Raw genomic sequence first — 23306 nt, 5'->3', positions numbered from 1 at the left:
GTTTCAGGGCGATTTTTTGCTCCTGTCACATTTTACGAACTGTGGCCTTTTTTTCTCCACTGCAATATATAACTCTGTCACCTCTATGGAAACAGCAAAATCAGATCAGACTTGATTAGAAAAGAGCCACAGGAGTGACAAGTAAAGAATGGGCATGAAAAGCAAAAACAGCATGCGAAGAGAAGCAGTGAGGTCAGAGGAGGCAGGAAAGGACACAGCAGCTGTGGTCATGACAGTTATAAAAGGCCTTTTCCTGGGTCTGATGTTTCACAGAAAAAAGTTCCATTATGTTACATGAAGGCAGCTGTAAGAAGTAATTTGTCTGTGAGAAGTCAAGCCAGTGTGAAAAGTTAATCAGTTCTTCTTTGGCCCCAAACAGGATTTCTACACACTTGTCATGCAAATCCATCAATGCAATTATATTTAAAAAAAATACCCGGTACAAATCTGTGGACAAAGGCGATGAAAAAAGACAAATCCACCCACTGCACGGGTAAAACCAGAAATTTTGACAACAAATATGATATGACATTGTTAAATTACAACATGAGGGACTACAACAACTTAATGCATGAAATAATGTGGACACAAGAAAGAATTACCTGTGTTCGGTAAAGAAAGCATGTGTGTTTTGATCCATTGCTTTGGTTTGATTTAATGGTTGCTCTCAGCTAGAAAAAAAGGAAATTATAATTAGATTCTGAGGATGCTGGCAACACTTCCTTGTTTCATCCAAGAGGTAGGTAGAGGAAGAGAAAAAACTTTTGAATAATTTGAGGTTTGCGTTTCCAACGTCACTGTCAGCAGTAAAACCTTCATCGGATGCAGAAATTGATGCATCTCAGCTGACATTTCTAATTTGATGCTTCGGTAGCGACACTGTAGGCGGGAGATTTGTAGCCCAGCAACACTCAGTGCCATGATAGGCAATGTAGTGTATCATTTTCTTTTGAGTGACATGAAAAATGTTCCATGGTCTATAATCAGCTCCTCATATTCAGATATCAGCCAAACTATTAGCTTCCCTGGAAATAGTCTACATTTGGTGCATGTTTTATCACTCACTTGACCTACTTTCTAATACAAAAATGTGTTTTTAGTTCATGTATATAGGCAGAAACAAGAATAAATCCAAAATGTAACATATTGTAAACTAAACAGATGTGAAAAATAACATAGATGATGCAGGACAAGCAATAGGGATGGGAGTTTGAAAGTAACCTGCCAACTCCATTATCTATAATGTTAATGATTGATTAATCGATTAACGGCTATGTTTTTATGCATACTCCAGTATACATACTCCAGTATGCATAAAAACATGCATACATGGGCAAAATAAAAGATATTTTGAAAGGGTGACTGAAGTGATACACAGTCAAAGATAAAATTCCAAAATACATAGATCAATGAAAAATTCCATGTGATTGACCAAACTCTTAATGACCATTAATCGATCATTGATTATTATTCCCATCCCTAGTTGTGTAATCTGCTTGCACAGACAACCCGGTTGTTTGGGGGTCCGGTCTGTATATCTGGGGTAAAATTCTGCCAAAGAGTGATATTGTACATATATATTGTTGCTGTTGTTATAGGACACATTTTTAAATGTGTTTTACTTACAACTAAAATGTGACTTAAGAGTCTCAATCTCTTTAGTGATGCACTTTCTCAAAATTCAGATATTTCCCATAGTCCCAAAAGTCAGCTCTAATTTTTACTAATCTGTTCTTTTGAAAATTCATGTGTTTTTTTGTTGTTGCAAATATCTGTTGTTTAAAGTCCTCTGAGTAACGTGTGTTTGTTTTGTTTTTCAGACTCTGACGTGGTGAGCCTCGACGGCCGCAGCAGCCTCCTCTACAGGCTGAGTCCCAGGCCGAGGCAGATGACCAGGGCGAGCATCTCTCTGACATTTAAAACCCTGAGGAACTCTGGGATACTGCTGCATGCAGAGGGACAGAGCCAGCACAGCCTCATCCTTGAGTTAGAGAACGGAAAGCTTCTCTTGCTCCTCCGAAAAGGTACAGCTCTGAAATCCTCAAAAGCACGATGTCATGATTGCTTAAAGTCGTCTGAATTTTAAATCAAACCTGTAGTGTGGTGCTGCTTTTTTTCATTTAACAAGCTAAGATCATGTAATGTGTGTTCTTCTTTGAAGAAAACTTTCCAGCTAGTGCAAACATCTTTGTAACTGTTGTTTTAGGAGCCACAACTCCCACTGACTGACTATTTAAAGGATTAGTCTCCACTGAGATGTGAGGGATTATAGCACTAAACCAGGCATTTACTGCTTGTGCGATCATGCATATCATTAACCACTCTGCTCTGATTACTAGTCAGTGGTTGTGTGCTTAGAGATATCAGTAGTTTATGAGGTGGCCAAACCTTTTTTGATTTATTGCACTCCCACAGATTTATTGGTGGACAATATCATGGTGGTTGCTTTGAATTAAAAGGGTAAATCACTGATTTTACACATGAAATTCATGAGCGGTGCTACTCAGTCAATGAACTTGTTTGAAAAATATTTTAAAAAATATGCGTGTAATGACTCATTTTGTTTCCCAAAAAGTATTAGTAAAATGTGTGCAAAAATTGCTCAACAAATATTTGTAAAATGCCTGAAGAGGAAATCCAAAATATCAGTTTAATTTTTTTGAAAAAAGAAAGATTTTTAAAATTTAAAATCTATGGAAAAATGCCTGAAAAATATTCGTAAAGAACTTCTTCTTCAAAGAAATATTGTCAGAAATATTTTTAAAATGTCACAAAATAGCAGGGAAATCTTTGTAGAATGTCAGAAAATGGCTTCTGCTCCTTCCAAAGTCTGAAAAAATATATATACCCTGGAATGGGCTTCAGACAGAGAGCTCTTATCACAAAGGTGTGATAAATATATGATACAATGCTTTTAGAGTTTGGCCCGTACTAGATACTAAAATATGGATGTCTCAATGTTTGTGCAACACTAAATTGTTGGAGTGCCTTTTTTAGTCGCTGAGCTCATCTTCTTTGGTTGTATATTTTTTCATGCTGTTGATTTACGAAGTGGTGGAAAACTTACTATTCAGACAAGCGTGAGACAAATGTTTCCACTCACACCCGTTCGATTTATGTGTCACTTGGCTTTACTATTCTTTATCTCTGCAACTAAACTGCTGAGCTCGTGGCTTATGCTGCTTCTACAATCAGCTGCACTAAGTTCATCTGCTTAACGCCACATACAGTCATATTTTATAAGAAATTGTCCTCCTTGCAGACTCCTTCATCAGTTTTTTCATTTTAATATGCATAATTAAATGTCTTAGCCTCCAGCTGCTACATTTTGTGAAACTGATTGATGCATTTCAATGAACTAAACTGTATATTCTCTTTATTGTCTGAAGTGTACTGAAGGACAGGCTCTGTATCTTGTGTGAAAAGAACTTGTAGGGAAAAGTTATTATCACTCACTTATGTCACTCCCTGTCTCTGTCCACTGAGCCCACACGGTGCTGGTTCTTGTGGGAAGTGATGAGGTTGCTCTGGTAACATTTCTCTCACCTCTTTGCCCTCTGATCTCACTTTCTTCTTCTGTCTTTTCTGCTTTTATTGTTCTGCACATGTAATTAATCGCTGCGTGTGTGTCATTGCAGTTCTCTGCTCGCTTTTCTTCTAATGTTCTGCCTTCACATTGGGTTATTTACCTTCCATTGTGTTTCTTTCTTTGCATTGTTCGCTCACCTCCTTCCCTTCTTCTCTTTGGGCATTTGTCATCTAAAAATAATCCCATTTTTCTCTGTAGCTTTGTGCATCTGCTTTGAATTGCAGTGGATCATGTTCTGTAACATCAAAGTATGCATTCGTATTTCTTTGAATGGGAATTAATAATACATAATGCGTGACATGCACATTTTATGTTCGATGTTTCCATGAGCTTTTTATATTGTGTAAATGTCAGATGCATTCTCATCTGTGCTAACACAAATTCTACTGCCTGGCTGTGTGTAGCTTTCTGCCACAGCAGAATAATGCCGAGTGAAAGCTTACATCTTCAATCTTATAAATGTCACATTTTCAAGTAAGCAAGTGCTGATGGGTGTGCTTATTTACTTTGTTACTTTGTTAGTTTGTTTACCTGGTATATTTAAAGATTTATATTAGCAACAAAATGTGTTGACCTTTGTGAAACTCAGATGCATTTCTTGCCTGGCAAGATGGATCTGTGATCTTGCATGATCTTGTGATTTCCCTGAGAATCCAGCTGCCATGCAAAGTATCCTCACTTCCTCCTTCGCACCTATAATGAATTAACTTCATAGGCTGTTCCTATGAGGCTGATTATTGCTGATAATGCACATTCAATCACATGAAACGTGCAAAACGGTTGGTTCTCAATAACTTATAAATCGTTATAACAACCATTTATTTTACAAGCTGCTTCAATTACCTCTGAAGTAGCTGATGGGCAGCACAAACTAGTAACCACTTATTCATCACTAATAACCTAATCATTAAATACACCCCCAGGTGCACAAAAGAAAATAGAGTGAAAAATTATACAAAATAGAGTGAGGTGAAAATTAGCATCTTAAGCATGTTTTCTCTGGGGTTTTTGTTTTATAAACTGAAGCTAAAACTTGACATTACTAATTTCTTAGGGTTATGAAAGATGAGTGACAACAAGGTCAATTATCTCTTTCTGCTACACAAAAATGTGTGTCCCTGGTCGCTGAGCTGTTGTCAGAAGCAGCTATTTACGATTAGAATTTTGCCTCGAAGCAGATTTAGTTGCTGCATGTGCTTTTTTTTCAGTCTGTAACTTGTTTTTTGCACACTGATGGATTTGGGGGATTGTAAGTGCCAAGTTTGGTACGTCTTCAATATCTGATCGGTGTTCAGCATCAAGCTGTCTGAGAGAAGTTTGCTCCATAGCCATGAAACAATCAACTATGATGAAGTTTTAATTAATTTAAAAATGCTGACAAATACATGTTTGTCAGGCACTGAGAGAAACTGCCATGCTTTGAAGAAAGTGCTTTTTGAACATTACCCACAGGCTGCCACGATCAAGAGTTTTTTTTCCCACCTGTCACGGATATCATGAATCTATCTTGATGTGAAAAAAAAATCAAAATTGAACAGGTAAAGAAAAGAAAGGAAACTTTATTTTCAACATGCACACATAATTGAAACATGTCTTTTTTGGCTGTTCCTCCCTTCTTACATACACTCTGACATGTTCATTGTTTGGGAAAGGTCAGACACAGTGCAGGACCCAATGGGCAGATTCAGTACTTTACTCTATCGAACTAAAAAATGCAATACCAGTCTCTCTAATCTGAGGCCATTGTGCACCCATTTAAAACTTTAAAAACACACATAATTAACTCATTTGCACATTTACCTGCATTAAACCCTCATCAGTGTGTGCAGGTCTGGCCCCCGCCGTAATATCCCATTATAAGAGTTTTGTTCCCTCGTGTTGCCCGAGCAGCCTTCAGCAGCACTTAACAGAAGACACTTAGTTCCACTCTGTTTGCACGGAGCCATCCAAACGATTTGAATAAATACACTGGCTTATTAAAATACACGCGCCCTCTCTAAAAAGCTACTCATATCCCCGCTGCTACACATTGCTCAAAATGTCAGCGAATAGTTCTGCAGCTTACCGGCTCATAATTAAGATCAGTATTTTGGGAGAGTAAATATATCATGATCAATATTCCCTGGCCTTGTGGCCTCTGGCTGAACTTTTGTTCCAATGCAAGTAAAAAAACAGCCAGATGTAAATTATGCACACATACAGTATGAGGTCCTTGTACTGCGGTTGGCTGAAACGCTTGCTTGCATTTCATGCATATGCAATACTCAGTTTAAGCTCAATTTAAACTAATCTGCCCTCAATTTGCAAATTTATTTGCAAAAAAGCACAGAGTACTGCTCATGTTGTGTATGTGCACATATGAGACACATGGAAATGGCAGAAAGAGAAGAGAGAACATAGCAGGTCAGTGATCTGTTGATTTTATCCATGTGGTTAGAAAAAGGCTCAAATTCTTCCCAGAGGAGCTGACAGGAGCTGCCTGTGAAGCTCAGAGTTTCAGGTAGAAGCTGTTGAAATGGAGAAGATTGATTTGTGGTCGTATTAAAACTGCTTGAGCTGGAGGTTCAGTTTCTGTTGGAGCCTCCATCATGTTAAAGTGGACTGAAGGGAAGACTGAAGGCAGAGATATGTGAGAAAGACTCGTCTGGGCTGATTATTCTCAATATAAAATCGAGAATGTTGTACATTATTAAAAGCACTGAGAGCTTTTCTAGGACTCATATACTTTTACATAATCAAATATTACCTAAAAAAAAGGCTTCATATTGTAAAAAGTGAGATCTTCATGTTTTTTTTTGTGATAATGCAGCTTTACATACTTTATAAATACTGTGAAAGTGTCACAATGCTCATTTCATTGAGAAACTCTGCTATTAAATGTGTCGTCGGGACTTCTCTACAGTTGTGATGTCATTAAATCAGTGGAGGGATACATGTACATTTACTACAAGTACTATACTTGTGTAAAAAATTTGAGATACTTTACTTGAGTTTTTCCATATCATGTAATTTTATACTTTTTACTTCACTACGTTTAGCCGACAGCTTAAGTTACATTTCGGGTCAGAATTTACCAGAAAAACATGATACATTTAAAGTGATTAGACATTTATAAAAATTAAACCACATAACAGTATTTAAGTGGTTAAAATGCTGCTAACATACATGCATCAATAATAATAATCCAATGATATATTTAGAATATATAAAACAATCTGAGTGGGGCCATTGAATTCAGGACTTTTACTTGAGGTGGAGTAATTTCACAGTGTGGTATTAGCACTTTTACTTAAGTAAGGGTTCTGAATACTTTTTCCTCCACTGCATAAAATAGAAAGTGGCGCTACAGTGACGTTACAGTCATTACCCGGCTGCAATGATGATGCAGAGACGCCGAGCGCAGATTCAGAAGACCTAGAAATGCAGACTTGACTTTTTCTGGAGATGGGGTCAAGACATGTATAATCAGAAAAACTGATTTGTTTTTTCAACATTAATGTTCTAGTAGAAAATACAAAATACAAGTCCTGAAACAATGACTCGAGTGTGTTCCTTTTCAATGATTCCTGTCATACAGTTGTTGTCCCTGTATACAGTTACTGAAAATCAGATGCTCAGTGGACGCAGATGATGACTCACTCTGGAGGCAGTTTGTCACCTCAGCTGAGCTGGTGGGCTGTGTGTCGCGTTCAATACTGCAGTATTGACTTATTGTGTGTTGTTGTGCTCTATCCACAGTGATTTATAGGAGGGTGTCTCAGCTGTGTTCAGTCCTACAGGTTTGTAAATAAAGAGCTTAGCCTTTATCCAGGAAGCAGCGCACTCATGTCAGAGAGAAGCAGCTGTGCTGAGTATTATAGCCCACAGCTGACTCGTTCCAGTAACACAGAGACGATGACAATCTGATTAGCCGCATGGCCTGTGAGGCTCATAGGGTCCTGCGGTTTGTCACCTGTCTCAAACAAGTCCAAGTGTTTTGTAAATGGCTTCTGTTTCAGAATTCCTTTCTGGAGGTATTGCTTTGTTGTTGAAATTGCTGATTGTGTCGACTGATTTTGAGGACAGCCACAGTCATGAAAATGAAAAAAAAAAAATGAAAGGAAAGAAACGATTACAGTGTCTGCTCTGGCAGCACAGAGACAGTTTTTTTGTTGACAATTTGACAAGCCATGTCCAATAACAGAAAGTTTTAACTTTACTCTTGTTTTTTAATGCACCTTAAAAAGACTCAGAGAAGGCAGAACAGCAGTGGAATATCGATTGAGCAATCATTTTTTCTCTCTTTATTTCTTTTTTGGCTGGGCTTCTTTAACCCTTTGAGACTCGCTGGAGCTCCGGTGCCTTCTGGCTGACTTTTTGTCTTTCAGAGGCTGTCTCAGTCTTGGCATGGCCATTTCCAAAGGGTCCCTTGAACTCTGTCTTCATGATATCTGGATGAAAAGCATTTATTTGCTTTCCCCTTTACAGACATGTACACGTTATTTTAATGCAGTTTGGGATAAATAACATGCAGTTATTTCCACCTATTGTATTTGGGAATTTCTGAATGCTGGGGTCCCTTAAGTAACTTGAAATTACATAAATTGGATTTGCCTGGAAAGCTGAGACTCTTTTGGATTCAATGATTCCCAATTGTATTCATGTATGATGACGTTAGTCCTCATAGTAGTATTTCATTGTAGTGAGTTTTTGTTTTTTTCAAAACTTAACCTCACTGTTTAAAATGAGCTGCTGTGACCTCTGGGATAATCACAACCTCATGAAACTTAACAACCAAAAACTAGAGACCTAAATACATTCAGGGAATGTATGGCTTCCCTAGATTTATAAACAATAAGGGTGTTTCCTAAGTAGTTTACAGAACAATAGTAATCACCGTCTGAAAAATGCAATTCTTGCAGAAAATCAAAAAAATGTCAAGTTTTTGAAAGCAGATCACAGCATGGACTTTTCAAGGTCTTGGTGTATCAATTTGATATTTTGGAGGAATTTTAACCATTTTTATCAATTCTTGAGTGGTCAAAAAATATTAAATTTCGCATTAAATCTTAGCAACCCAAAAAGTTGTTGCAACAATTTATGGGACAGATTAGGGGACAGTAATGGCCTTCATATTCACCACTTCTATATAGCATCTCCTGTTGACCTGCCACCCCCCCCCACCCCACCCCCACCCCCCACCCCCCCACCCCAAAGCCCCACAATCCACCATGTCTCAGAGGGTAAAAGGTCTTTAAACACATTACACTGCAAAATGTTTGAACTGGTTGTGAGGAGGTTCAGAGGTTCCATATTATGCTTTTGTTTTTTGGGCTTCTCATTCATTTAATCTGAATAGATTTAAATGAAAATGCTTAAACAATTACAGCAGTCTGTCATCTAATAAAAGCCATCAATGTCTTCCGAGAAAATTAGATTTAGAGTCGCAGCGAAGGGCTGTAATGCAGCAGCAGACAGCAGATGATTAGGTGATATTGCCTTAGGGAGCTGTCTGGAATGATCTAATACAGGAACCTGCACTGTAAAAAGTAAAAAGTCTTTAAGGAGCTTTCAGCAGCTTCTAAGATCATAAAAACAGGACAGTTCCCCTTAAAAATTCCTTGAAGAAGGCGACATGAATCCTGGGGACAGTCACAGAAAATTAAGACGACCTCAGTGAATTATTCGTGATTCTGCAGACCACACAGGGGAACTCCCAAAAGTTTCTGGAAGCGCTGCAGACATGAAGGGCATATGTCGGACAAACACGTTCACATTTTATGAAGGATCTTCTATTTCTTGTCATGCCATTTTCATCCTTCCTTGGCCTAGGTGTTTGGTGATATAGTGACCACTTAAATGTTACATGCTGGCTAACCTTTTACCTTCGCCAAGGAGGTCAAGTTTTCGGCTTCGTTAGTTTGACTGTTTTCCAGTCAGAATAATCTGAAAAAAAAGTTCCTGACTGGAAAAATTCACATTCAAATCAGAACAATAACTTGTGAAGTTGATATCTTTATTTTCATGCATATACTAGAAACAGCTATCAAAATGTTGCTGAAATGCTCTAAAAAAGAAAATACTACACATCTTCTTCGTCACGTCCACGTTGTTTCTACATTACAAGATCATAAACACACAGAAATTATGGAATTATATTTGTGCCACTATCCTGAGTGAGCAATGATATATTCTGAGCACACAAAGAGATTTTGAGCACAGAAAAATATATTTTGCAAGCACATCAATTATATTTCAAAAAGAAATTACACTTGAGCAAACAAAAATATATTCTGTGCTCCATAAAAGGGTTTGCATGTTAGTTTTACTCGTAATGTTCTCTCACAAACTCTTTCCATGGTGCACAAACAGACCGCTGTGCTCGCTCGCTCCCCCCATCCCTCTCTCACTCTGCGCTCGCGTTTGTTCTCTCTGCGCGATCAGCTTGGCACACACATTACAAATGTGCCACAAAACCAACCAATCAGAGAGCTGGCGGAGGTACATCCTGATTGGCTGTTTGCTCTCCAATTAGATCGCTACTTACGTTAACCCAGAAAAAAATTAAGGAGATCGCATCGGATGGACTCGGACTGGACGAGGAGGAAATTTCGGTCAGTATTTATTATTATTATGAGTATTATCTGATGTTACAGAACTTTTTTTTAAAAACTCAGTTTAAACTGTTTCTTAAATTCATGTTATTTGAAAAATATATTAATCACAGATGGGGAGACAGACAGTCCAGCTGGTGACACAGAACCTCTTGAAGTGCCACATGTGCTCCAGTGGATGACCGGGCAATCCCACATCCCCATCCTCCCAGATGAAAAGAGACATTTCAAAATAACATGCAACTTTGACCATGAATGCAGAGAAAGGCTTGGAGACCACTCGGTTTGTTACCCAATAGTGAGTGCATGCACTCAGACTGTGACTTTTCCAGGACAGCATCTTAGCACTTACATTGAGTTTAGAAGAATCCTGAGTGAAGCAGTGCGATATGGTGGTGGATTCCACAGAGCTTAATAGCTCTAGCTTTACTCAAAACAAGAAGTTAATATGCCAATGGCTGTTTCATCTGAAAACAGACACGAGTTATGAAGTTTTGTTATTCATTTATTTGTTCTTTTTTTTTCAATACCTCATACAGGATTTTTTTCCGTGCATTTGTTGGAAAATGTTCAGAATGTTCTCCAGGGCTTCGTCATCCAGTGGACATGCGATTTCAGGAACCACAACTGCTCCATTAGAGTCATCTTGCAGTACAACACTCTCCCAGTCAATGTCTGGGTCTTGCAGTTCCTAAAGATCCAGAAAGACAAAAAAAACCCCAATATGTCAAGACTGTTTTTCAATATGTCACACTGCTGTGTGTATTTCGTTTATAAAAATAAACAACTGTCCCTGAAAAGTGTATCTGTTTATACTCAATATAGAAATTAAAACTACTGGTTATTGAACTGTTGCCAAGGATTTTAAACATGTCATGTGCCTCTCACTCATTGCAACCAACAAAGGCATCATGGTTTGTTAGTGAAAATGATCTGCATCATCTACACAAATCATGACAAGCTCATTATTAGACATAACCATGTTGTCAGGAAAGATATTCGCCAGTGTGTTCCACAGTCCAATTGCTTCTGATAATAGTCTGTCAGAAAACAAGATTGATATCAGCTTACCACACACTTTTACACTTTTAAAACAGAACTTTACAAATGCTTTATAACACACTGTGTTTATAACAAAGGCAACACAAACTACTTACATGTGGTTGTTGTTGTTCACCTGACATTATCTAATGGTGCCTAGGATAGAAAGGAAAAGTCTTCGTCAGTCACACAACAGCTAATGTCTCAAAATAAGAGGATATAATGTAAGCCCAGACAACGCAACCCTAAGTTACAATACTATAGTACAAAAACTAATAAGGTAGTTCTGTAACATCAGATAATACTCATAATAATAATAAATACTGACCGAAATTTCCTCCTCGTCCAGTCCGAGTCCATCCAATGCGATCTCCTACGTTTTTTCCAGGTTAACGTAACTAGCGATCTAATTGGAGAGCACCCAGCCAATCAGGATGTACCTCCGCCAGCTCTCTGATTGGTTGGTTTTGTGGCACATTTGTAACGTGTGCGCCAAGCTGAGCGCGCAGAGAGAACAAACCCGAGCGCGCAGCGCGAGAGAGGTTGAGTGAGAGAGGGATGGGGGGAGCGAGCGAGCGCAACAGTCTGTTGGCACCATGGAAGGAGTTTGTGAGAGAACATTACGAGTAAAACTAACATGCAAACACATTTATGGAGCACAGAATATATTTTTGTTTGCTCAAGTGTCATTTCTTTTTGAAATATAATTGATGTGCTTGCAAAATATATTTTTCTGTGCTCAAAATCTGTCTTTGTGTGCTCAGAATATATCATTGCTCGCTCAGGATAATGGCACAAATATAATTCCATACAAAATCGGAAAAAGACTTCCCAACTTGGGAAATGAGACCATCAGAGAAGCATGTGAATGCATCAATGGTCTTGGAGGAGGTCTGCATTTCTTGAGTGCCATTCAAGGTTTTGAATTGTTTCTTCATGCTCATCAGTTTTTTTTGATTGTATAAAACTGGACGATGAAATAAAACTAATATGTTTTTGCTTTGCTTTTTGCATTTTAGACTCTCCAGTTGTCTTGTTCCTTCAAACATTAGTACTGGCAAAACTCCGGTGTTTCCAAGTTGTTGCACAAATGGGCAAATTAACTTAATTTCTACAAACTAAAAGATTGTGGTTAAATATTGACTGGTAAACACGTCCTTCAAGTGACCGTTGTCTTTTCATTATTAGACCAAGATCTTTCCCAACCTTAACCAAATGCTTTGAGTTCCCAAACATAACAAAGTTTTATAATGCTTTTGTTGCTAAAAGCTAAAAGATTTTCCATCAGAACTGACAATGTATGAAAACAAACACAGTTATGTGATCATAGAACATTTCGTTGATGCGTTCAGTATCATGTTGCAAATGTGTTCATTAAATAAATTTCCCCAGCTCAGACCAGCATGACGTTTCTTTCAAAATGTATTTGCAGCTTCAGATTAACAGTATAAAAGCACCATTTGTATGCAAACGGGTTGCGATGAGAGATCAGAATGTGTATCAGTAATGACTAAATACACTTGGCTTTGCCTTCATTTCCCCGTTTCTCTCTCTCTCTCTGACATGTGCCAACATCAGTCTGCTGATCAATGATGATTAAGTACACTTCACTCTTTCCCCTCTCTGTCTGTCTCCTCCCCTCTCTACAGTCTCCCCCTCTGCTATGCCAAGTATCTGTCTGACAGATCAATGATGATTGATGACTGAACACATTTAACTCTGTCTCGCTCTCTGTCTGTCTCCCTTTCTCTTTCTCTTGAAATCTTTTCCCACACAGATGACGTTGTCTCCTTTCAAACAATATCTAATTCATATTTAATGACCGAGTGCATTTAGCTCAGTCTTCACCTCCTTCTCTGCCAACACTTTAGGGAGGCCAGAGAACCAGCAGCATTCCCCTTCATTTATTTATGCCTTTCTACCTCTTTCTCGACTCCCATTAGTGCTAATTATGTGTCACCATCTACCTTTTCTGATTCCTTCTAAACTGAAGATTTGGTTCTGAGATGTGATCCTGTGAACCGTGGCACTTTTGTAAAAGTTTGGAGACCTAAAGAGTACCTGCCCATTCGTGAGGAGTAAAATGGGATATGGGACACACTCTTATACACTGTAAAAATTAATCTGTTTAATTTACGGTAAAATACCGGCAGCTGTAGTTGCCAGAATATCCCCGTAAAAAATACAGTGAGTGGGTTTTCTACTGTAAAAAAAAAAAATAATAATATAGACTGAATAATCTTTTTATTTTAAGAGTAATGGCATCATTTTGACATTTTGGTATTTCTCCATTCATTTTACATGAAACTGTGTGTTTCCTAATTTATGACAGTAAAAGTAAAAGTTTTGTGCTATTCTTAGATTTACGGTAATTAAAAGTGTCTACTACGGTGATATACAATTTTTAATTTTATGCCCTATTTCTGATGTCATTTGACAGTTTTTTACTGTAATTTCTATCAACATTTTTTACAGTGTAGAGGGAGGCTGCTGAAAATACAAGACTAATTTATGAGAATAATATGATCAACTATGAATAAAACACCAAGGGAAAAAAACATATCTTAACCAGCGGATTATATTCAAACAAAATCAACATCTCATCATTTCGTCTATTTGCCATCATCACATCTTCATCTCACTTTCTGTCTTCCTCTTGAACTCCAGGCAGGAGCTCTTCCCCTGACAGCCAGCACCTCGTGTCTCTGGGCAGCTTGTTAGACAACCAACACTGGCACCACGTCGCAGTGGAGCATCACAGCACCCACCTGAACCTCACCGTGGACAAAAGCACGCTGTGGGTGCAAATCCCAGCAAAATTTACACACTGGGACCATGACCAGGTGTGTGTTTAGCTGTGGGACAAACACAAGAGCCACACCTGCTCAAGTTTTTTTTTCATATCATATGTTTCATGATTTCCCCGTACAGATGAGTGTGGGAGCAGCCCAGGGTCTCGTCTCTCGGAGGTCAGACAGAAATTTCCACGGCTGTGTGGAAAACCTGGTTTACAACGGTGTGAACCTGGTAGAACTCGCTAAGCAAAATGACCAGAGGGTCACCGTGGAGGTAAACTGACACAGAATTTGATGATGAAAAGCTTGGTTGTGTGATTTTCAAGTGTGCTTGCATGAAATCTGGTTGTTTTAGTCCAATATAGTTGGGGGAAATCTATTTTAGCATAACCTTAATCTTAATCTTCCCTGTGAAGGGCAAAGCATCAATTTTGTAAATTACCAGTTCATCCCCGTTTTTTCCCGTTAATTCGCAAAGTTTCCAACTTTGAAAATTCACAGATTTTTGCAACCCTTGTTACTAGTGATAATGAGATCCAAAAACACACAAGTGCAATCAAGATTGTAATCTTCAAAGATAAAGATTAATTACTTTGTTATTCCCGCAATGGGGAAATTCAATTTCTGCATTTAACCCATCCTTTTTTTACACACACAAGTGAACACACCATGCAAGGCAGCTGTGCAGGGGGTTAGGTGCCTTGCTCAAGGGTACTTCAGTCCTTGGCCTGTCTGTCCTGGGATTCAAACCAGTGACTCTTCAGATACAAGCCCAATTCCTAACCTCTAGGTCACAGACTGCCTGTGAAAAGGGGACACATTGTAAATACTCACTTTTTTTCTTAACACAGTCAGTTTTCTTGTTGCCTAGCTCAGAAAACATGTGATTCAATGCCTATTAACATTTAGGCTCCTCTTCCTCTGTCACATGCAGGCTCATTTGAATAAACCATCTGGGTATCTCCACCCATGGCTTGAGCACATGGCAGATATGGCTTTCTGACAGAAAACTTTCTGCCAAAGCTGTAGCAGTGGTATAAAGAGCGACAAAGGAGTTTGTGTCTCATGAGAAAGAGACAGGAAGAGTAATGGAGACTCTTGTTTGTTGCAGTTTATAGGTTTAGGCACCAAAATATCTTGGTAAAGTTTCGGAAAATATATAGTTTGGGTTAAAAAACACGACAACATGAACCATGTGTTAAAAAAAATATTTTTTGAACATTAAAGCATGTAAACATGTTCAAGTAGGAACTAAAAATACAGCTATGAACCTGAAAATGAGCACAATATGTCACCTCTAAGTACACAATCAGAATAAAGTGCACTTATTAATAATTTAAAAAGTCATGGAAATATCTCCTCACTTACATCACTTTCACTGTAAATGAGAAGTTAGTGGATTGCTTTCTCTCGTGCGCGCTGTGTGTGTGTGTGTGTGTGTTTGTGTGTGTGTGTGTGTGTGTGTGTGTGTGCTTGTTGATTGTGTCAAGCTGAGGCACAACATCACTTAATCTCTGCTCCGCTCTCCTCTTCAGTCTGCATTACTGCGTATCGCTTTAACTGCCCCACAAAGAGCTTTTAGATTTGATCAAGTGTCTGTGTGCTGCATACTCCTCTGAAAATAGAAACCCAGCAGGGAACCAGGGATGTAACAGATCACTGTTGGTGCCCTGGCACTGGACTTCCTGCAATTACCACTTCTCAAAACTTTGAGCCTGCATAGAGAGATGACCAACTGCTCCCAGTCCCTCAGTTCTCGCTCTTTCCTCATTTTCTGTCCCTCACTCCTTCTGCTCCCTCGTACTTCCTCGACCTTACAAAGCTGTTGGGTGACATTGGTGCCTTCAGTTTGATCTCCTGGTGCTTAATCTAAGCCTGGCTATTATCATTATGGTAATGCTTTCATGCTCTTTAAGGAGACTTGCTGATGAGCATCTCTGTGCATCAGGGCGCCTCCATGCAGCCCTGGAAATGAATTCAAATTCATGCGTTATCGTGTTTTCCCTCTTTGCCTGTAATAATTTCTCTCTCTCCATATCTCTCCTCTTCTCCATCTGTCTCAGGGCAATGTGACCTTTTCTTGTGCTGAACCCGTTTTTGTTGCAATGACGTTCACCAGTCCCCAGAGCTTCCTCTGGCTGCCGGGGCTGATGGAGCTGTCGTCAGCAGGCGTGTCAGTGGGGCTGCAGTTTCGGACGTGGAACAAGGTGGGGCTTCTGCTGACCTTTGATCTCCCGAAACAAGGAGGTGCCGTCTGGATGTACCTGAGCAAAGCCAGGCTCCATCTGCAGGTCCACAAGTCCGGCAGGGCGCCACTGGAGCTCAGTGCCGGTTAGTCTGACCTCTGACTTAATTTTTCAGTTAAATCATGGTCAAGTGATCAGTCATGGTCGTTTTTTCCAAACCACTTTAGATAAAACCAACCACTTCCATATGATGACAGCCTCAAAAACGAGCATGAACGACTTGTGATTTGTTACAAGGTAGAATTATGAGTGACAACTTTTTTTATTTCCCACCGCCACAGGGGAAACTAATTTGGTGAAAGTAAAATGATTAAAACTCAGCGCACTATTTTTTAGGGAATCTGCTAAAATCAAATCAGAGACATCACATTTCCCTTCTATTTAAATTGATTGAGATCCAAAACGCTTGAACAAATGAACCTGATGGTGCATTACATCCTGTTCTTATCAAAGTCAAAGTTAAAACATTATCAAAAAGGCTCAGTGCTTTGCTTTACATGAACAATATTACATCTTATAAAGGGTATTAGAGCCATATGTTTATACATAAATGCCAACTACCGGCACTAAAACTCTGTTAAAATAACTGAGATACTACATACTGAAAAATCCATTACCAGCTTTGGAGAGAATTATTGTTGAAGAAATTTCCATATAATCAAGTACTAGGGAGACCTTGGCCTCTGAGAAGTTGCAAGGAGGTACTGTCTGGATGTACCTGAGCAAAGCCAGGCTCCATCTGCAGGTCCACAAGTCCATCAGGGTTCTGGATCATGATGAAGATATCGTCTCTTGTTTTTCCAACCCACTTTAGATAAAACATACGCACACCCATATGATGAAAGCCTCAAAGATCATCAGTGGTTTGTGAAAATTATGAGAGAGTGTAAGTGGCTGGGTACTTTGCTGGATCAGCAAACTTTAAAGTTTGTCTTTGGCACTGTCCTCTGCTCTACTCTTGGAGAAAAAGTCCTTAAGTGGCAGGAAGTGATGGCTCATGTGTGGTTTGTAAATTCATCTTCGCAGCCCTCAGTGCTCTTACAATTATAGTTCTACACAATATTCATGCTTGCATCATTACGGAAGCTGCCATCATCCAAAAGTCCCTGTGGTTTAAAGCAGGTTGGAATCACGATAGAAACGTCCAGATGACATTCAAATTTCACATCTCAGACACTAAAGAACAGACAGAGACAAAGACCATTTACATCCTTTGAAATAAATGCATTCCTGTTCATGCTGGGCTACATTACTGTCAGTGTCTTTTTTGCAGAAAACTGACATGATGCAAAGGTTACTTTATGTATTCATTATAAGACACAGAGCTGACAGAACAGACAAAATCTAATTTCTACACATTTGCAGTAACAAAAGCTATCAAATAAAATGTCACCTTTAATCCTGAAGCCTGAAGATCAATAAAATCCATCCGTCCATCTTGCTGTAGAGTGTTTGAGCTCGTACCAGCTTCAGCAGCATTGATTTGAGGCTGAACTCGATCTCTGACCTCCCTGAGACACAAGGCAATCAAAGAGAATTTCCCTAAAGAGATCAATAAGTAGACGACTGAAATTCTAATCTTAATCTTCATGAAATTAAAATCAGGACAGTCAATATAGCGCATATTTGTATGTATACAGTGTATTGTGTCTTTATGTGGGTCATCAGGTTCAGCTCTGAATGACGGTCAGTGGCACGCTGTGGACCTGATCTCAAGACGAGGACATCTGTCCGTCTCCGTGGACGGAGGTGAAGGAGCCACTGCGCACGCCAATCCACCGTTTGTTGTCACCACAGGAGGTCAACTTTTCTTTGGCGGTAAGAGAGGGATACATAACTGAAATCATGCATAACAAGCACACGGTCTTTAGAAGGTTCCAATCGTAAGTAATATTTGTTGCAAAATACAGAAACATAGCTACTCCTGTCTTCTCCACTGATTATTCTTATTTCCCCGTAGCAGTACGCAAATGATATTGGATGCCCCAGTTCACAAGTTGACAGGATTGGTTTCTTAGGTATGTGACATATGAAACTGTGGCTGTCTGAATCCAAAATTAAGAGATTATGATTGGCACACTGGAGTTACAAGAAGGAAAAGAGCAGCCATGACGTTGGCTGCTCTTTTGGTTCATTATATGTCTTGTAACATATGAAAAATATCAGATGGGCATTTTATTTTGTTCATTATTTTTAACCGATCATCCGAGCTCAGGTCTTGGGCGTCTGGAGTCAATCCCAGCTGACCAGTGATGGAAAAAGTATTCAGATCCCTTGCTTAAGTAATAGTACTGATACCACACTGTGAAATTACTCCACTAAGTAAAGGTCCTGCATTCAAAACTTACTTCAATAAGCATCAAAATGCACTTAAAGTATCAAAAGTAAAAGGACTCATTATGCAGAATGGACCCACTCAGATTGTATTAAAGATAAACAATAGCTACTCAATAAAATTGAGACAACAGATTGCACGCAATATTATTAATTAAATCTAACTACGTTACAAGTTGAGTTAATAACAACTTAACAGGAAGTGTTCAGTGTCGATTAAAAATGGACTAATTCTATTGTGTTGGATTCATTCAAAATTCTCTTGATTAAGAAGTACATACACATAAAGATTATATTTAATGTGATCAAAATAAGTAGACGTGCATAATCACTTGACCTGAAAAGTAGCTACAGCTGGCAGCTAAATGTGATAGGTAAAAAGTATTAAGTAAAAAGTACAATATTTTTCCTCTAAAATGTAGTGGAGTAAAAATATAAAGGGACATAAAATGGAAATTCTCAAGTAAAGTACCTCAAGTAAAGGTCAGCACTTGAGTCAATGCACTTAGTTGAATTTCACCACTCCAGCTGACTGGGCAAGAGGCAGGGTACACCCTGGACAGCTCACCAGACTGTCAAATGGAGACAGGCAACCATTCATGCTCTCATTCACTCCTACGGGTAATTGAAAATCACCAATTAAACCGAAGCTGCATTTCTTTGGACTGTAGGAGGACGCTGGAGTACCCGGAGAGAACTTGCAAACTCCACACAGAAGAGCGGCAAGACAGATTTGAACACATGACCCTCTTGCTTTGAGGCTAAAGGGCTTAGCACTGCACCACTGTGACACCTCAGATATGTAAACAGGGTTATAAAGTAGATTTTCACTGAAGGGGGTCTATCTGTTGCAGGTTGCCCTGCTGAGGGGAGCAACCAGGAGTGCATTAACCCCTTCAAGGCGTTCCAGGGCTGCATGCGTCTGCTGACTGTGGACAACCAGCCGGTGGACTTGATCCTGGTGCAGCAGAGGCTGATGGGAAACTACAGTCACCTGCAGATCGACATGTGTGGCATCATCGACAGGTCAGGACTATATTTGTTTGATCATGTTTTTTAAGGGGAAGGTTAAATGCTAAAGGTTCGTTTGCCACATTTTATTACATGTGATACAGAATTGTGTGCATTAGAAAGCATTGTGAGAAAAGAGGACGTGATCATGTTAAACTCTCTTCCTTTGTAACCCCTGTTAATCTCCTTCTGAAGGCTCTGTGCCTGGTTCCCTGTAAAATGGGGTTATACACGGATTATTAGACAGCAGTGGATTGGATACAGAAGGAATTATGACAGCAGTGTCCCAGTCTCAATGTTTCCCCAAAATGTTTCCTTGCTAAGAAAACAATCCAGTTATTGTTTTTGTCCATATAGCATCATATGAGGCGCAGCTTCCTTTCTTTCTCGGCTGAAATGTGGTTTTGCTTTTCTTTGTTTCTCCAAAATGTGATTTATTTGTGAGAAGCGGCAGCAGAGTTGGTTGACTCTGTGCCTCAGCGTGTGATTGGAAAAATACTGAAATATATTGTTCCGAAGTTAGTGTCAGTGGATAGAGAGTATTGGCAGGTTTGAAGATTTCTTATTTGCCCGGTTTGCAATCTGCTTCTGCTGTTCAAATAGCTGCTGCCAGATGAACATCATCATTATTACCATCTTGCTTATGCTGATTGTTTTTTTGTTTTGTTTTTTATGTTCTGGACTCTTAATACTCTTGGAGGCCAACTATACCCATCGGGAAAACTAATCTAAAGTGGAATGATTAAAAGTTAGCACTAACTTAAATCATTTCCCAATCTATTTAAATGAATTTAGGTTAAAAACACTTGAACAAATTAACCAGATTGTGCATTATAGTCTGTTCTCAACTTTATTGGTGCATCTGTTTGCATTTAGACATGAATAGCAATCAAAGGCGGCTGAGAGTCTAGTTTGCAAAACGTCTGGTACTTTGATGAAGATGGAAAATGTTACATTTTTAAGGATATAAGACACATATTCATACAAAATGTCAAGTACCGGTATTGGATCTCTGTTAAACCAACACAGATATTGCACACAGAAAAATCCATTACCAGCGTTGGAGAGAGTTATTGTTAACGACATTTCGATATCACCAAGTACTGGAGAGACCGTGGCCTCTGATAAGTCCGTATTGCAGTAAAATGTCAAGTCAAGCTCCACTGTGTCAGTTTAATGTTGTGTTGTGTGTGAGCGATAACACACTGCTCTCAGAACATGACATTAGACCTTTTTCCAAATCATTAGAGCCCACCGGTATATGGCACACGTATTATCCTCTGAGCAGCTTTTGTTTCAATAAAATGTCAACTTGAAAAATTGATTTACCCTCCTCCAACCCCTCACCTCCAACATTCAGCTTACTTTTCCCGGAATAAGCGTCGCTTGACTGATCATCCGCATGCTGGATTTATCAGTGAACACAGGAAAAAAAGACACTTGTTCTGCAAGATGTGCATATGCATATTTGCAGATAAGGGTGGCAACAATGAACTGCCAGAATTCATAATGGCTATTTTTAAAAGCACCGGAGTAAATATATAATGCTGCACCTGCCTCCGCCCCAGCTTACTTTTAGATAAAGTGAAAGCAAGGAAATTGGTGCTAAAAACCAAACTTTAACATCTGACAATTCTGCTGAGTAAGGCTTCTTCTAACAGTGAGTAAAATATTAAAAGTACATGCTGCTCTGCCTCTCTCTTTCTCTTTCACTCTCTCCACAGTCACAATTCGCTGACCTCATTTCCCCTTCCAAATATGTTTACCCAGTCGCCGCTGAGCTCCATTCATCCCAACTTTCATCCCCTTTGTTGCTCCCTCACTCCTTCCTCTCCTTCGATCCGTCTCTCAACCTTAATTCCCTTTCCTGGATTTCTCCCTCCCTCTCTCTCTACAGTATCTCCATCATTTTGTCTCCTTTCCTCTCACTGTTTCTTACGTCCTAACCTTTTTTTTTTTCTCCTTTTGTTTTCACTTACTTGTTTTGCTTGTCGCCCTGAGCTCAGTCCTGACACTCAGCTGACATTGAGAAGTAAAAGGTCCAAGTTAACAGCAACAGTTCCACTGTGTCTTTTGGCTACCGTCCATGCTAAAAGTCATGTGAAGAAGCTGCAAGGCACTTTTACAATCAGAAAAAGAGTTCTCACAAACACACAGCTGATCAGCAGGAACACTCTCAAGTCCACAGAAGACAAGAGAATTATAAAATATTAACCTGAAAGTGTAAGCATTGTTTCCAGAGCTTTGTTCCATTAAATGGAGTCAGAAAGATGCTTCAGGTGACAGGAACATTTCGGAGTGCTTTTGCATCAGTTGTTGTTGGTGTAAAGATACAAAATGGTTCACACACACATGCAGTTACACATATTCATTCTTTGGGACTCAGTGATGAGTGACTGCTGTTGTGCAACAAAGGAAAGAAGAATAAAAGAGAGAACATTTCTGAATCACTCCTTCTGTCTACAGTTTTCTTCGTAATCCAGTCCATGCAGTCAAATATATCGAACATTTAGACATATAGGTTTTTATTATTAACAAATTCTTTGAAAAGATAAAAAACTAACAATGAAAGAAAAGTTTATTTTCTTTGTCATCCAAAAACTATTAAAAACACACAAAACAAAGCTGTAATGGCTGTAGGTGGCATGCATTTTTATTTTGATGATAAATTAGGTGGAACAGCCAGAAAACAAAAAGTAGTTATTAGATATTAAATGCAGTGAAAAGTAAAGGTGTTTAGGTCAGGACGGTGAAGTACATTTACTTTTATCTTCAGTGATCTCGCTTCAGGTCGCAGCTAAAGTGGAAAACTTTTAGTTAAAGTTTTTGTTATTTTACAATAATAAATACTATTCCATAACCTTTTTAAATATATTTTATTTTGAAGGATCCACTGCAAAGGACATCATACAGCAAGGTTATTCTAAATGATTCAGTGGAACTCAACATAGCTCCGAAAAAAACATGTTTTTAAAACATTTACTGAGAGCAAATTTATTCTTATCTGTAGCCACTTATCCTAACTAGGGTTACAGCGGCGGGAGGGGTAGAGATCATCCTTAGGTCCTCAGGTGACTGTTCAGTCACAGTCTCAGCACAGCACAGTCTCAGTAATTTAAAACTCACTTTCATAGACTTGCTTTTATCTAATGCTTTCCATCAAACTCTATTCTATTCTATTCTATTCTATTCTATTCTATTCTATTCTCTATAAAGTCAGCCTTTAACCTTTTAATTCTGTTCCTATTACTTTATTACTTTTCCTCTGTATCTGAGATTGTTTTGTGATGATGCTATCTTTTGTTTTTTTTTTATTTAAGAATTGTTTTTGGCCTCATGACATAATTATCCTTTGTGATTAACCGATCTCCATCAAAGACTTTGTACGCTGTTGTTTTTGACAGGTGCTATACAAATAAAGTTATTATTATTGTTATTATTATTATTATTATTATTATTATTATTATTATTATTATTATTATTATTATTATTATTATTATTATTATTATTATTAATCCCAGCTAGGGTTGAAAAATTATTGGAATTTCCAGTGTTGGAAACTTTCCATGGGAATTAATAAACAGGAATAAAGCAGGAATTTACTAAATTGAGGCTCATTTTACCTAATTTTTGTGTTTGATGAGTAATATTTAACTAAACATTAATGTTTTTGTTGTTCAATAAAATAAATGATTGT

At 38.6% G+C, this 23306-nt stretch overlaps 1 protein-coding gene across 1 annotated transcript in view; it reads left to right on the top strand.

Annotated features, from left to right (window-relative positions):
• Positions 1 to 23306, top strand: part of LOC131993476 (contactin-associated protein-like 4) — an 84706-nt gene that overhangs the window by 36767 nt on the left and 24633 nt on the right. Inside the window, exons 5-10 of the mRNA XM_059359409.1 lie at positions 1821 to 2024; positions 13891 to 14066; positions 14155 to 14292; positions 16082 to 16349; positions 17933 to 18082; positions 19453 to 19624. Of these exons, the coding sequence (XP_059215392.1) occupies positions 1821 to 2024; positions 13891 to 14066; positions 14155 to 14292; positions 16082 to 16349; positions 17933 to 18082; positions 19453 to 19624 (1108 nt within the window). The remainder of the gene's footprint in view (positions 1 to 1820; positions 2025 to 13890; positions 14067 to 14154; positions 14293 to 16081; positions 16350 to 17932; positions 18083 to 19452; positions 19625 to 23306) is intronic.

This window comes from Centropristis striata, chromosome 20 (assembly GCF_030273125.1).
Source record: "Centropristis striata isolate RG_2023a ecotype Rhode Island chromosome 20, C.striata_1.0, whole genome shotgun sequence".
NCBI lineage: Eukaryota > Metazoa > Chordata > Actinopteri > Perciformes > Serranidae > Centropristis > Centropristis striata.
This window is presented reverse-complemented; position numbering and strand designations above follow the sequence as displayed.